Source organism: Theropithecus gelada, chromosome 1, assembly GCF_003255815.1.
Source record: "Theropithecus gelada isolate Dixy chromosome 1, Tgel_1.0, whole genome shotgun sequence".
Lineage (NCBI taxonomy): Eukaryota > Metazoa > Chordata > Mammalia > Primates > Cercopithecidae > Theropithecus > Theropithecus gelada.
In genome coordinates, this window is record NC_037668.1 from 86,601,693 (window position 1) to 86,617,487 (window position 15,795).

Here is a 15,795-nt window from a genome sequence, read left to right on the forward strand (position 1 = left end):
TTATGCATGTAATCATTGAGTTGGTGTTCATGTTTTCTCTTATGAATCTTTTCCATAGTATTAGATGACTATCTTTTGAGACTGATTCTATAATTACTTAAACAAGGTTGATTATTTGAGAAACAAATTAAGAAATAAACTATAGACAGATCCAAAATGCTAAACTGCTAGTTTCCTTAGACATAGGTATTTATTTGGGGGTAAAGCGTGGTAGCAGAGAGGAGGGAATTAATGAAATTGGGAGACTGTTTCATTCAGATCACAACTTCCAGTTTGACTCTTCCTAAATTCTTTGCTTCTTAATTTTCAAGTCACTTCAGATTGCAGCAATGTTAACCTCAGCAACTAAAAATAAAAGCTTCAGTATATTACTTGGGAAGAAAAAAGTAGTAAAGGGAAGCAATTCAAGATCTGTTATTGGTATTTGAATACATTTATTGTGACAAGAATGCTGTTATAAATATTCATAAGCAAAGGCCATCTTTTAATCTAGGAATTGTCAAAGAGAAGATTCCAAATTGGAAGGATACATCTTTTGTAAAATCTGCCACCAATTCCTGCTTTGAGAATAAGCATCTATTGTTAAATTTCTACTAACATTATAAATGGTCACAGCACATGCCACTTGATACAATCCCAAACTTTGAAATGTTTGACTTCCCAGTGGGCTGTCCCTCTCCACTGCAACACGCCACCCTTCCTCCAGCCTCCTGAAACATCGCACTATCCTTTGGTAAGCAATTCCATATAGATAGCTGGGGGAAGAAGAGTATAACCTGACCATAGAAGCAGGTACATCAGGAACATTTATTTCTAAAGTCTAATAGAGAACAGTTTTTACTGCTTGATAGTAAGAAGCACTGAGAGTGGTTTTAATTGACATTCTTAACTCTTTCAACTCCACCTAGATAGCTAGTATCTATAGATGATGCAGAAAAGAGGTTAGGGGAGTACTTTTCAATAGTTTATTGTATTTTCTTAAATATCCTTTCTGGAATTTTCAGAAACAAAACATAAAAAAATTATATACTTTATTACAAATGGTAAACTCAGAGTGCTCCAAATCTCTTATTTACAAACAACACTGGGCAGGACACCCAAACAAACAAACAAGAAATAACTTACAAAGGCATGAAGCTGTTTATTGACAGTAATCAGCTTTCATCAAATTAAAAAATATATATATGTACATACACAGTTAACGAAGGCAGGCCAGAAAGAGTTCATCTGTAGGCTCAGCCTCGCTCTCACAAACCTCCCTCCTGCCGCCCCTCCCCAGCCCTCCCCCCCCCGCTTTGTGTTCTTAATGAGTACTACAGAAGCAATCTACAGTCTCTATTGCAGTTTGTAACCCCCTCCCCCTCCCCCCTTTAATACTGAATGAAATCGAATGTTAGGTCCATGCAGTTCTTGGTCAATGTTAACGAAAAGTCCAACGTTCCGTCCGCGCGGGGACAGCCCGTCCGCAAAGCGGGGCAGCCCGCAGGCGGCCGCTCCCTGGCTCCACGCCAAGGGAGGGCGCGCCAAGTCCTTCCCACTCGTGCACACTGGGGGCGCCGTCAGGACGCAACCCAGTCCAACTTGGATACCCTTGGCTTTAGTTCTCGGACACTTCTTTTTTCTCTCCGTCGCAACTTGTCAAGTTCTCAAGTCTGTCTCTCTGTGTTATTTTTTTTCTCCGTTGCCCCTCAGCCCCCAACAGTCTCTCTTCAAAATGTTTGCAACTGCTGCGTTAGCATGAGTTGGCACCCACTGTTAACGTGGTTCATGACTTTCTGTTTAAGCTGTGCCACCTGTTCCCTGAGCATGTTGGCCGTGGACGCCAGCTCCGAGTTCTGAGCTTTCAAGGTTTTCACTTTTTCCTCCAGCCGGGCGATTCTCTCCAGCTTCCTTTTTCGGCACTTGGAGGCAGCAATGCGGTTCCTCATACGCTTCCTCTCCGCCTTGATCCGCTCCTGGGACTCCATGTCAATGGGGGACAGGGGCGGCGTCTCGCCAGGCATCTCGGGCACTGTCTGAGGCTCCTCCTTCAGGGCTTGCAGCCGCGGGTGCTGCACGGGCATCTGCTGGGGCAGGTGGTGCGGCGGCTGCGGCGGCGGCTGCTGCTGCTGGGGTTGCGCGGGAAAGGCCAGGCCGGCCGCGCCGTAGGAGGGCGCCCCGCCGCCGCTGCTCAGCGCGCCTGGGTTGAAGTTGCTGAGGTTGGCGTAGACGGGCGGCTCGCTGTGCAGGCTGGCGCTGAAGCCTCCGCTGCCGCTGCCCCCTGCCACCGAGGCTACCGCTGGAGCTACCATGCCCGCCCCGCTGACCGGCTGCGCCGCTGACGTGACGCTGGGCAGCGTGTTCTGGCTGTGCAGTTCGGCCAGGGCGCGCACGAAGCCCTCGGCGAAGCCCTCCTGCTCGTCTGTCACGTTCTTGGGGCACAGGAACTGGGTGGGGGTCGGCGTGGTGGTGATGTGCCCGTTGCTGGACTGGATTATCAGGCGCTCCAGCTCGGGCGACGCCAGCTTGAGCAGCCCCACGTCGGGCGAGGTGAGGAGGTCCGAGTTCTTGGCGCGGAGGTGCGGCTTCAGGCTCCCCACTGGGTCGGCCAGATTCAGGGTCATGCTCTGTTTCAGGATCTTGGGGTTACTGTAGCCATAAGCTCCGCTCTCGGACGGGAGGAACGAGGCGTTGAGGGCATCATCATAGAAGGTCGTTTCCATCTTTGCAGTCATAGAACAGTCCGTCACTTCACGTGAGGTTAGTTTGGGCTGCGTGCTGAAGTTTCGGGGCCGCAACAGCGCTCTGGCAAGCGGGGGACACCCGTGTCCCCCGGGGCCTTTGGCAGGGAAAGTTTCTCTAAGAGCGCGCGCACCCGCTGGTTGTCGTCCCCGCTGCGCCCTCCTCACCAGCTCGCTCCAGGGAGCGCAGGGTTAATTAAGATGCCTCCCGCACTCTTACTTGTCGACTCGCGCGCGCGCTACCCGGCTTTGAAAAGTCGCGGTCACTCACTGAGCGCTCTTCGGGCGCCGCCGTTCCTTGGAGTCCGCGGGCGAACTCGCTTCCCAGAGCAGCGGCTCTCCTGGCGGCGCGGATCAGTGCCGACCCGCAGAGGCCGACCAGCGGCGGGTGTCGGCCGCCCGGACTCCGACGACTTGTCCCCTCCTCCGCTGCGAGGGGGAGGGGGCGCCCGGCAGCCGCGGCTCGCGCTCGCCCAAGTTCAGCAACCGGTGCGAGCGAAGCTGAGCGCACGTCCTTCTTCTTTTGCGTGGCTGTCCGCCGCCTCCTGGTCTTTACCGCCGCCGAATAGCCTAAGACGCAGGAAAGGCTTGCAAAAGTTCGCTCCGGGACTCTGGGCCAGTTGTCTCCGGTCCTCCGGGCCGAGAAAGTTCTTTGCTGCTGCAGTCGCTCGCCGACTTCCCCCGGCGGGCGCGTGGGTACCGCTGCTCGCCACCGCTGTCAACAGCGCCTGGGCAGCAGGGCTCTCTTCCTGGGGGCGGCTGGAGACCAGGCTCTCTGGGCACTCCTCGTAACACCAGCCCGGGAGCCACAGGCGCTAGCTCTGGGCAGTTGGAGAGAAGGTGGAAAAGAAAATAAGATTTGCAGTTCGGACTATACTGCCGTCCTGGCTGGCTGGCTGTGTCTGTCTGCCTGCCTGAGTCCGCGCACCTCCACTCCCGCCTCGCTGCTTCAGCCACACTCAGTGCAACTCTGAGCCCTTATCCAGCTCGAGCTCAACACTTATCTGCTACCAGTCAACCCCTAAAAATAGCCCATGATGTCACCCCAAGGCCTTCCCATTGGCTCGCGTCGCTCTCAGGGGGGCGGGCCCGCCCGTCACCATGGAGACTCCACCCTAGAAGATTCTTCTCTGGGCCCGCGGAGGCTCACGGGATGAGGTAATGCTCCGCTGCCCTCCTACAGTCGGGCCCTTCTTTCTCCTACCCTCCCCCCTGCCGCACGCCTCTCGGCCCTCTCTTCCCCGGTCCCCTCCCCGGGCCGTTTTTCCCGGCCCGCCCGGTGCATTGTGGGCTGACGTCTTGGGGTTTGACTGTCTAGTGACGGTGGCTGCCGCGAGCGGGCGGACGCTCGCAACCTCTGACGGAGGGGGCTCAAGTTCACGGCTGCGGACTGGGATACAGGGGATGCGGGGACCCGGGAGGCCAGGGAACCCGGCCAGTTGTTTTGGGTCAAGGGTGCGGGCGAGGGGTGGTTGTGTTTCCCCACTTGTGGGGCTCGAAGTCATCCACCGGCGTCCGCCACCGCGCGGGGCGGGAGGCTGAGAGTCCAGGTCCGCCGCCCCCCCGCACTTCCGGGGGGCGGGAGCACCGCCCTTAAGGTGGCTCTGTGAAGTCCCAGTTGGGGGCGAGCCTAAGGGGGCTTAGGTCTCCCGAGAGTCGGCCCCCCACGTTGAGAAACGCTCCGAAGTTTGCATCTCGGTCAAGTTCAGGAGCGATGGTCCGCGGGGTTGTCTGGCTGCTCTTAGAAGCTGAGAGATTTGTAGTGCCCAAAACTGGACGCTCAGCTGAGTCTCCGTTGCACCCCATTTCATCCTCCGGGACCGTGGGGGAAAGGGCGCGGGGGATCACAGTTTTGCCTCCGAGGGGCAGTTTTTATAGTGGGCGCAATTAGTGGGTAACAGGGTCCAGATGGGAACAAGCATGTAGGCGATCCGAAACTCGGGGAACCCCGGTGTTAGTCTACTCCCCTTCCCGCCCCCGGACAACACACACTCGCTTAACACAACACGCACAACATGCGCCCGCGCGCACACACACACACGCACACACTCTCCACCCGCGCCGAGTTTGCTTCCGGGAAAACAAGCTCAGAAGGCGGGGGACACTCGCATAAAGTAACGCAGTAGAACTCAGGAGCCCGGGGTAGAACCTGGACTTCAAATCTCTGCCTTCCCGGCCGGGTGGTGGGCCCATATCCTGAGTAGCCTCTAGGAAGCGCTAGACACATGTAAGTGGTTCCTTTTCCGCGGTGGTTACTTTATCTTCCCCCCGCCCCCCACCCCTTAGGGAGGAAAGTGTGTGGTGGAAAGAATCCCGAAGTCGGGAATCCTGGTTCTTTCGTGGCCAGGCTGCAACAGTGTGAAGCGAGCAAATCACGGAACTCCTCTGAGCTTCATTTCCCTCATCTGCAGGTGGGGTCGGTGCCGTCCACATCACCGGGCTGCCGGGAGTTAGTGTGACAGGGTCGCCTGCAGCACTAGGGAGGTGGTGGCCAAACAGCCCGCTTCCCTCCCCTGCCTCGCGGTTTCCATCCTCGCAGAGCCTGGATAGGATGCCAGGATATAAGAGTGCGATTTGGCAGGACCAGGTGTACTTTCCTGTGAGAAGCTTCGAGGGGAGGAGGAGAGGGGGAACAGGGTTAGAAGTCAGCTCTTTCCCAAGCCTCTGTCTAGAACTGGGGCTTGAAGTTGGACCTGCAGCAGTTTAAGTTCCTAGGTTCTAAATTCAGACTTCACTGTTTCTGAACTTGGAATTCAGCCTAGGGTTCATTGCCCCCAGCCCTAAGGTATTTGCGGCTTTGAGTGTTCAGAAACCAACAGCAGCTGGTATCAGTGGGAAACCTGCCAACTTTTCTTCACTCCGGGCACTCACCTAGCTTTCACTGATCTGCAGAGGGTAACTGAAAGCCTACTGTGAGCCAGGCACTGAGCTGGGGAGGGGGTGGGGTAGGTTTACAGTGATGACAAGATCCAGTTACTTCCTCAAGGAGAGAACATTCTCCTCTGTCTGTTGCCCTGAATAATTTTCTGTTGTAATCAGGGAGCTGGTGTTCTAAATATTTTTTATAACAGTAATAAAAATTAGTTTCATGTATTAAACACTTATCTGCCAGGCATTCTCCTAAGTAATTTAAATATGCTGTTTTCTCCCCACAACCATCTTGAGAGACATATATTATTACCAGATTTAACATGTGAGGAAATAGGCCCAGAGAGGTTAAGTATCTTTGTTTGGGTCACACAGGCACCTGGAAATTGACCTCAGGTCTGTGTTACATTCCTTTGTATTTTCTCTACTCTGGCAAACTTTCTTGTGGAGTATTAGTTATCTGCAGAGGAAATAGCGTTTGTGGCATAAAAGAAATTTTCTTGCCTGATCCTCTGACTATAACTCCGTTCAGAGTTCCTGTATTCAGAAATTTCAAGACTTAGGACTTTGTATAAATATATATCTTTTACCTAAGGGTTCTGTGTGTTCCTCTGTGCCTCATGTGGTTTAGTAGGCTGATCTTCTCCTTATGTTGAGAAATAGCATATTTCATCCAAAAAAAATAACAAATCTGTTCATGTTAACGCCCCTGCTTGGAAGCCTTCATTGGCTTTTCCTTACAACCAGGAGTGTTCCGATTCCTATGCCTGGGAGAAGGGGCTTTTCGCAATCTAACTTCTCTCTCCAGCCTTATCTGTCACTCCCAGTTCAGGAAAGGCAGTGTTGTGCTCCCGTAACAAACAACCCTAACATATCAGTGGTTTATTCCAGTGAAAGTTTGTCATTTCCGCTACATGACCATTGTAGGTTGGCAGGGTAGCTCTGCTCATTGTAGCCACTCAAGGGCTCAGGCTCAAGGAGGCCTTGTCTTGATACCCCTTTTCAAGGCTATCCTGTCTGTGGGGAAGGAACTCGGAACATCATGGCTGTCAGAGCATCCACCTGGAAATGGCACACATCACTTCTGCTCATACATCATTGGCCAAAGCAGTTACATGGCCATGCCTAACTTTAGGTCACTGTAATCCTACCAGGTGTCTCAAAGGGATCTCCAGGAATATTTGGGGAATAGCACTAAAGACTCTATCTCCCTTTCTGTTCACCAAATGTTCGGTCTTCTCTCCTTCCCCTGGTGGAATTCCCTCGTTCTTTTTTCAAGGGAGACAACCTTAAAGACGCATGTGGTCACAGCACCAAGCTGCCCTGTCCATTGTTGTCCATGATTCCTGGATTTGCCTTCAGAGAGTCTTCCTTTTCCACAGCTAAAGCAGGCATTGGAAAATATGCTTTTAAAGAAGCTTTTAAAAGTTGGGGAGATGCAGAGTGACATTAAGTATTGAATATGTGTAGATAGGCTTCTTATCTATCTGATATAAGGTGTTCCATGTGCCAATAGCCACAAAATTCTTTTCCAGATATACTTCTTTGGTTTGCCATATCTCTTTGTTTTCCTGCTATCCTGCCTGTTGACTCCTCTGTCTCTCTTCTGCTGTCTTACTCTCTTGCTCTTCACTTGATTTTGAGCACTTTGGGCTTACTGGGTTTTGGTGGGAGAGTTAGACCTTTCTTCCTTTTCCCAGAGCCATTTTGTCCAGTTGAAAGCATATGCTGGGTAAGATCTTAATTGATCCTGTTTTTTTTTTTTTTTCCTGAGATGGAATTTTGCTCTTGTTGGTCTGGCTGGAGTGCAATGGCATGATCTCGGCTCACTGCAACCTCTACCTCCCGGGTTCAAGCGATTCTCCTGCCTCAGCCTCCTGAGTAGCTGGAATTACAGGCATGCACCACCACGCCTGGCTAATTTTGTATTTTTTCCATGTTGGTCAGGCTTGTCTCGAACTCCCAACCTCAAGTGATCCACCTTCCTCGGCCTCCTATCCTGAGGTTTTAATAGTAGGTTCATACTTTGTGACTTGATCCTTACTTCAAAGCTGAGTTTCTTCCAGGTCCTTTCTTGCTAGAAGTATTTCTTGATTTTATATTTTACTAGTTGGGACTGGGAAACAATTGCCTCTTTTAATGATATAAATCCCTGGATTTATAGATTTTCTCTATTCCATTTCATTCCTAATTGCAAACAGGCCAAATTTTTCTGAGTTCATCTTTGAATAGCTTGTAGTAACTTTCAGAATGCATCCAACAGCCACCAACACACACTACTCACTTTCTGTTTTACAATCCTTTGCTTTAGTTCATCAGGTTCATGATCTGCCTTCTGCATTATCACAGGTGATCTGTTTACCAAACAGATCACCATCCCTTCAGCTTCTGATAGCAGTGTTCTTAGTTATCTCCCTCTAAATGATTGTTTAGTTTTATTGTTGTTATGCTTATTGTTGTTACTACACTAACCCATATCTAGGAGCCAATTTTTATATCAGTCAGGATGGTTTAGGTTATGCTGCCATAACAAACAATCCTAAAATCTCAGTGGCTTAACAGTAAATTTTATATTTTGCTCATACTACATGTTCAAGTTCATGGGGCTCTGCTTAATGTGCTCATTTAGAAACCTAGTCTGAAGAAGGTTTCGTCTTGACACATGCTTCAACAATCATTCCATCACTTTGGTGAACTCATATTGGTTTTAAAAGCTCCCTCCTAGGAATGACACTTTTTTATTGTATTTACATGTTATTGGCTAAAATAAGTCACATGACCATGCCTTACTTAAGGGGTGCAGGAAAGTGCAATCCTACTAGGTACCTGGAAGTCAAAGAGCTGGAAATGCACACTTCCATATACTCTAGGTTATGCTGTGTTAGCCATCCAAAAGTCTTACTGGGTTACAACCACAGAATTGTTTCTCACTCATATTGCATGTCCACTCATGGTTTGGTTGTGTCACCACTCAAATCTCACCTTGAATTGTAATAATCCCCACATGTCAAGGATGGGGTGAGATTGAATCATGGGGGCAGTTTCCCCCGTACTGTTCTCATGGTAGTGAATTAGTCTCATAAGAGCTCATGGTTTTATAAATGGGAGTTCCCCTGCACAGCTCTCTTGCTTGCCACCATGTAAGATGTACCTTTGCTTCTCCTTTGCCTTCTGCCATGATTGTGAGGCCTCCCCAGCCATGTAAAACTGTGAGTCCATTAAACCTCTTTCCTTTATAAATTTCCCAATCTCAGGTATGTCTTTATTAGCGATGTGAGAACAGACTAATACATCTACCATAAGTTGGCTGTGTCTCTGATTTACACACATTATCTTTGCTCAAAGATCTTGGTTAATGAAGCACCCTCTGTCCAAACATTACTGTCATGGCAGAGAGAAAAGAGCATGACTCTTAAAGCTTATGCTGAGAGCAATTTACATGACCGAGCCTGATGTCAGTGAGGAGGGGCAGCAAGTATTTTTGAATACTATTGCAGCCTACCACACCCTGCACTCCACATTCCCTCCATTCCTCTGAGTGGCTGCCACCCCAAACATTTTCCATCCCTCTGACAGTTTCCTGTCTTTGCATGTACTTTTATCCCTAATCAAAAGGCTACCTGGCAAACTCCTATTCACCCTTCAGTAGCCAGCTCAAATAATCACTACCTCTGAAGCTTTCCCTCACCCCATCTCGTGCTTCACCTCGAATAGTTATTATCCTGTTTGGCTGTCACCATACTGGGTACATACCTGAAGTAGAGAAAGTTTTTCACATGATCTTGTAAATGTCTTCTTAAATCCCTGACTCTAAATCCAGCAACTGTGTCTTATTCTTATTTTGTATCTCCAATGCTTAATACAGAGCGTGGTATTTGGAAGTATAGAAGGTGCTCAGTAAATGCTTGCTGATGAATTTTTTTAAAATAGCCTTTTCCATAGTGGAATGAAGGGGGTGTTTTAATGATTGAGTAGCAATAGTACCTTGTTTTAATACGTAATATTTGGAAAATGTCAAATTCCCTTGCTGAAGCCTCCTTAAAGGCATCCTATTAGCTTAAAAGAGCTAGGACTTCTCATCTCACTTTTCTCCAGCCACACTGCCTATGGCTGAATCAATCAGGATAGCCTAAGTTATGCTATGATTAAAAATATTTCCAAACCTCAGTAACTTAAGAAATAAAGATTTTTCTTGTTCCTACATGCTCATATGCTATAATTAAATCTTTTTTTCCCAAACCTCAGTGACTTAAGAAATAAGTTTTTTTTTTTTTTTTCCTTGCTCCTTCTATATGTCCATCAAGGGTTGGCAAGCACTCTGATCACATCACCTTCCTCTAGGACCCAGGCTGATGGAACACCCACCTTCAGGAACATTTCAGATCTCATGGTAGAAGGAAAGGCAGCTTTGAAGAGTCTCATCTCAGCAATTAAGTGTCTTTTCCTAAAAATGTCACATGTCACCTCTCACACATTTATTGACTAAAACCAGTCTCATGGCCCAGCCCAGCCAAGCCACAAGGGGACCAGGAAGCACAATCCTGTGGTGACCAGTCCTGATGACTCCCACACTAGCCTTCATTTATTCCTCAAATAAGACAAACTGCTTGTTGTCTAAGAACCTTTATAAGAGCCCTCTTAACCCTTCCTTGTTTTTGGCCAATTTCTATCTTTATTTGAATGTTCGCTTAAATGACAAAGAGGCGCTCTGTGATTTTTCCTAATGTGCCCTCTCTGCATGTAAATTCGATTTCTCCTTATACTCTCATAAGTCCCTATAACTTTTCTTTGAGAAGGATTATGAATAACACCCATTTCTTACCTTCAGGAGTTAAGAACCAGCTGAGAGTTAGACACAGGAATCAGATGAGTGAGGATCAAAATATCAATGTGAAAATTAATACAGACTGGTTTGGAGGGTATGGCAAACAGGAAGCCACAGCTTATTTCCTGGTTGTCTTAGTCTCTTTGTGTTGCTATGAAGGAATTCTTGAGGCTGCTAATTTATAAAGTAAAAATAAGGTGTATTTGGCTTATAATTCTGCTGCTTGGAAAGTTCATGATTGGGCATCTGCATCTGGTAAGGGCCTCAGGCTGTTTCTACTCATGCAAGAAGGTGAAGGGGTTCTGGGTGTGTAGAGATCACGTGGGCAAAAGGGAAGCAAGAGAGAAAAGGGGGAGGTGCAAGGCTCTTTTTAACATCCAGCTCTCCTGAGAATAGTTAGAACTCACTCCCTGCCTCACCCCCAGGGAGGGCATTAATCTATTCATGAAGGTTCTGCTCCCATGGCCCAAACACCTCCCATTTGGCCCCACCTCCAACAGGTGGGATCAAATTTCAACATGAGGTTTGGAGGAGACAAATATTCAACCCATAGCACCGATGTTTCACCCATGCATTAAACTTACCTACTGGTTCCTGGCAATGATGGACAGTTGCAGGCCTTCTCCAGAGGTATAGTGAGAGTATTCATCCTTTGGACGAATTGACTCTGAAAAGAGAGAGCCAGTTTCTGAGGGGGGCATGCATGGGTCTTTCTTGCGAACTCAGCAATCAGGTAACTCAAATTACTTTTCTTCCCATGGGGAGTATATGTAAAGGACGGAAAGAGAGGATAAGAGGGTTATTTTAGCAGATGTCCCATCATGGAAAACTGAGGCCAGGGAAATGGTGATTTTCTCTTAACAATAGAATGTTTAAAAAAGTATTATTCTATATTTCTTTATGTAATTATGTATTTTTTGTTTTTTTAAAAACTATCTTATTAAAGTCCATTTCACACACTAGATGCCAAGTGTCAAAAATATAGAAAAACCGTATCTCTTGGTCTCCACTGTATCCATAGCATCTAGCATGCTTAGCACAGGGAATATACCCAATAAATCTTTTTTATACATCAGAGCCCTTGTGGAAGTCCTCTTGAATTTTCTTCAAGGTTTTTGTCAAGGAGTAATGTATAACTGTTGTATACATTATCACATTTATGGTGATGCCTTTTCTCTACTCAGAACTTCTACAAAACCTATAGGATCATAAAGTGGCAAGAGTCCTTAGTGGTCACCTTCCAAGTCCTGCCTTTCTTCCAATGCAGAAATTCCTTTGCTAACATCTTCACTACTTAAATACTTCTAGTCACAAAGTAAGGACACGATGCCCAAAGCCAAGAGTAGTAATTCTACTAAATGCTACTGGTTGGACACCATTGGGTCCCATCATTGGGAATATTGTGGGCATGAAATTTGGAAAGCAACTTGGCCAACCACAAATATCTGTGGGAAGGACAGCAAATGGTGAGAGGCCTGAAATCTTGTCTTGTGGAGAAGAATTGAATAAACTGGGATTATTTGCCTGGGAGAAGTGTGGGTTGGAGAAGGCAGGGGGAAGACCAAGAGAGTGCCCATAGGAGTCTCTGTAGGTTTTGAGGTCAGAGCTAGGCTAATGGTTAGAAGTTAGAGAAGAAAATTTTCCTATATTTAAGAAAGAACTGTCTGAAGTTAAAATTATTTGTCAATAGGATAGTTGCCTTAAAAGTAGAATTGTAGTTCCGCTGCTCAACATATATTTGTTATCTACTATGTGCCAGAAATTATGCTAGGTTCATTTATGATAATTCCTTGTGAACCCATTGTACTTATAGTAATCATCATTTTTATTTTCAATGTTCATAAAAGCCATCTTAAAGAATCTCATTTGGAATTCAGGAGTGGTATTAACGTCACTGTTTCTCGTTTCTGGAATTAATCTTTTTTTACCTTCAAAATTCATAAACCTGGAATGATACATTCTCATGTCCACTATTAGATGGATATTTTTCTGTCAAAATAATGAGTGTTTTCAGTATCCATAAATCAAAATTACCTGGTCTTGGGATCACTTGAGAAGATTAGGTACTCCCTTACCAACTGTGGCAGAAGAACTACAAAGTTTTCACCAAACCTCTTTTCTTTTCCTCTTGTATGTACAGATAGACTACATTTCCTGGCCTCCTTTCTGAATGCCTGTGGCTGAGTTTTAGTCCATGCAGTGGATGTGCTGTGTGTCACTTACAGGCTTGGCTCACAAAACCGTCTCTCTGCATCTCCTGGTCTCTGTGACTCCAAGGTCATACAGAAGGGCAGGGCCACAGATGGGAGTCTAGATCTCTGAATAACCCTGTGAAAGGTTACTTATCGACCAGAAATATTCTCAATAGGATTTTGATGGAATGAAGAATCAACTTTATCGTGTTGAGCCACTGAGATGTTGGAGCATATGTGTTAAAGCTGCTGCTGTTTTATTTCAGTTAGTGCTGCAGGATACCCTCAGTGAAGAAACAAATGTGGAACTGAACTTAGGGATTTTGTTCTGCTCTTTCTAGTTTGAAGAAAAGTAGTGGAGGAGGCAGAAGAAAAGAATATAGCATTTAATTGTGCTGAGGTTCCTTTTACAATGCTTTCTTCCCATCTAATTTATAAACTTCATGAGACATGTTGCCATGTCTTACATACTCTTCCATATTTAATCTTTCAGTGGGTATTTATTGAGAATTGTAAGGTGCTTTGGGGATTTCAGAAGAAATAGAGATAGCACATATTGTTAAGTATTTTACTCATTTATTCAAAAAATTTTGAACAATTACTATGGGACAGCCATTGGTAATCACTGGTGAACAAAAGCTATAGTACCTTCCCACAAGTTGGGGTCTAGCAAGGAAAATAGAATAAAGAGGCAAGGCTAGTTCAGTATGGCAATGCTATGAAAAACAAGGAACAGGATACTCTAGGTGTCCTAGGGAAATCTGACAAGTGTCAGGGTCAGAGAATTGTCCTCTAGGAACTGAGTCCTCCAAGATGAGTAGGAGTAGCCGGGAAAAGAGGAGATAGTGGAGAGAGAAAGAATATTCTGGGAAGAGGGAGTGCATGTACAAAGGCCTGGATATTATTGAATATGGGACATGTTTGGAGGGACAAAAAGGTAAAGAAGAATGGAGAGAGCCTGAGAGGAGGGCCTGGTAATATATGTATGCATATACTTAATAAATGCATTCAGAAGGCTTTGTGTGATGTACAAGTATAATATGTAATATGGGTATACATTTACCTAGAAGGAAATATGGCTGATTAACCATCAGGATGTCAATGGTTGTGATTTTTGGGTAATTTCCACTTTCTTATGCTTGCCTGTTTGTTTTAAAATTATCTACAACGAACATGTATTCCACTTGTAATTTGAAAAATCAGAATACATGTTTCTTTTTCTTATTAGTCGTGACCGCACCTGCTGTCCCTCATTGGATCCTCACAGCAGTCTTCTGAGAAAACTGAGGTTCAGAGCTGATACGTGGTGAAGCTGGAATTAGACTTCCTAAGGTCTCATTTATTCTACTTTCCTCTCCATTTCACCTGCCTTCCCCGCAGTTTTCTAAGTAGCAGTGATGGCTTTTCTTGGAACTACTGCCTTTTAACACAGTGTTGCCTATTTGTGTGTATGTAGTTTGCAACATGGAGAAACTGGGTCAAAGTTCTTATAATACTGACCTACCTAGGAGGCTTTCCACACACAAAGGATGGTCCTAAACCTACTGGGCTAGGTAGACTTATCTTTTCTGTAATATTATCATATCCTTCGCCAGTTATTTGGAACTTGAGGAGGAGGCTATTGATAGTTTTTTAAAATACAGTTAGGGAGGTGATTGTTCCTGATTATTTTATCAACTCACATCTTTCTTGACTAGCATGTTGGTGCTTGACCAAACCAGTGATGATGGATATTTGTAATGAATGACAAAATACTTGAAAGTCTGGAAACATTGTGTTAGCATTCTCTAAATCATGTTGTGGCAACAAACAACCACAGCATCTCAAAGGCTTAAAACAACATGAGTTTATTTCATATGCATGTTACATTTCCTGCCTGATTTACACCTTAGCTCTTTACTTGAGACTGAGGCTGAAGGAGCAGCCTCTGTCTGAGATGTTGCTGGTGTATGTCACAGACGAGAGTGAGCTGTCACCATGGGGTGGCTCTTAAGGCTTTACCTATGGGCACTTCCACTTATGTTTCATTGGCCAAATTGTGTCACAGTGCTACAAAACCAAGCCTGAGACGGGAAGAAGAGACGGCCTGATAGGGAGGGGTAGCAAGTATTTTGCCAACACTTTCAGTTCTCTGAGTCTCAGTTTCTTTATCTGTAAAGTGGAAATAAGACAATTATGGAATAGTCAAACCATGGAATATCCTGTAGCCATTTTAAAGAGGAGCTATTTACCCTTATAAAGATGAGTTGACCTAGAGGAATGCCCATGATGTAGCATTAAGTGAAGAAAGGCAAGTTTCAGAGTAATGTGCATAGCATGATCTCATTTCTGCATGAATTGAAACACCTATATCTGAGTATATCTGTTTATGTGAGAATACTAATTAAAAATAGCTAATGTTTAATGAGTGCTTTCTTCATATGCCCAGCACTATGCTATTTTTTTTTTTTTAACATGCATTTGCTCCCTTAATCCTTGAAAAAAAAACAGCAGAAAGTTATATACGAAATGGTTATCATTAGTAACCTTAGTCAGGGGTGGGATTAGAGAGAAGATTTTATTTGCTTTAAAAATTAGATTTTTGTAACTTTTTACTTATCACAATAGGTAGGTTAATTAGCTCTTCTTATGAAACAAACCGTCACAGAATCTGAGTGCTATACAATGTTAATCAGTTTATTTTCTGCTCTTTGGTCTGCAGGTCAGTTGAGGTGGCTTCACCTTCCTAAGACCTAATTCAGTCTTCTCTCCTCCCCATTACAGCTGCCACCCTTACAGTTTTCTAAGTAGTGATGATGGCTTTTCCTGCAACTGCTAACTTCAGTGCAGTGTTGCATGTGTGTGTAGGTTACAACCTGGAGAAATGGGGCTGAGGGTCAAATTAAAATGCGCTCCATGTGTCTCATTCTAGAACTCATCCTAGAGAGGTCAAATCTACCAGGGGCATATTCTTCTCAGGGGAGACACTGGGGTAGATGGAAGGATGTGAAACTTTTTAAGGCCAGGCTTGGAACTGTTATCATTTCTGTCCACATTCTGTTGACTGAAGCAAATCTCATGGCTAAGTTCAGTATCAGTAGAGCTGGGAAGTCATGGAGGTTGCAGAAGAAGGGAATGAATATTGTAATCTATCACAATAAGCATAAATTAATTTCTTAGTTAAGAAACAGAAACAAAAACAAAACAAAGA

At 45.6% G+C, this 15,795-nt stretch overlaps 3 protein-coding genes across 3 annotated transcripts in view; 2 read left to right on the forward strand and 1 right to left on the reverse strand.

The window, feature by feature from the left end:
• Nucleotides 1–417: 417 nt before the first annotated feature.
• JUN (Jun proto-oncogene, AP-1 transcription factor subunit) lies at nucleotides 418–3,136 on the reverse strand. The gene has a single exon (XM_025377706.1). The coding sequence runs from the start codon at nucleotides 2,712–2,714 to the stop codon at nucleotides 1,710–1,712; it is 1,005 nt and encodes a 334-aa protein (XP_025233491.1). The 5' UTR covers nucleotides 2,715–3,136; the 3' UTR covers nucleotides 418–1,709.
• Nucleotides 2,781–3,689, forward strand: LOC112619631. Its single transcript, XM_025377721.1, has 2 exons — nucleotides 2,781–3,460; nucleotides 3,491–3,689. The coding sequence occupies exons 1-2, from the start codon at nucleotides 2,922–2,924 to the stop codon at nucleotides 3,510–3,512; spliced, it is 561 nt and encodes a 186-aa protein (XP_025233506.1). The 5' UTR covers nucleotides 2,781–2,921; the 3' UTR covers nucleotides 3,513–3,689.
• A 1,102-nt stretch (nucleotides 3,690–4,791) lies between these two features.
• LOC112634824 overlaps nucleotides 4,792–15,795 on the forward strand; it is a 115,928-nt gene continuing 104,924 nt past the window's right edge. Inside the window, exon 1 of the mRNA XM_025402675.1 lies at nucleotides 4,792–4,947. The gene's annotated coding sequence lies outside the window, so the exon portion shown is untranslated. The remainder of the gene's footprint in view (nucleotides 4,948–15,795) is intronic.

Coding starts and splice junctions, on each gene's coding strand:
- JUN (XM_025377706.1), bottom strand. CDS start 2,714: ATGACTGCAAAGATGGAAACGACCTTCTATGATGATGCCCTCAACGCC.
- LOC112619631 (XM_025377721.1), top strand. CDS start 2,922: ATGCCTCCCGCACTCTTACTTGTCGACTCGCGCGCGCGCTACCCGGCT. Junction 3,461..3,490: donor AACAGCGCCTGGGCAGCAGG/GCTCTCTTCCTG, acceptor GCTGGAGACCAG/GCTCTCTGGGCACTCCTCGT.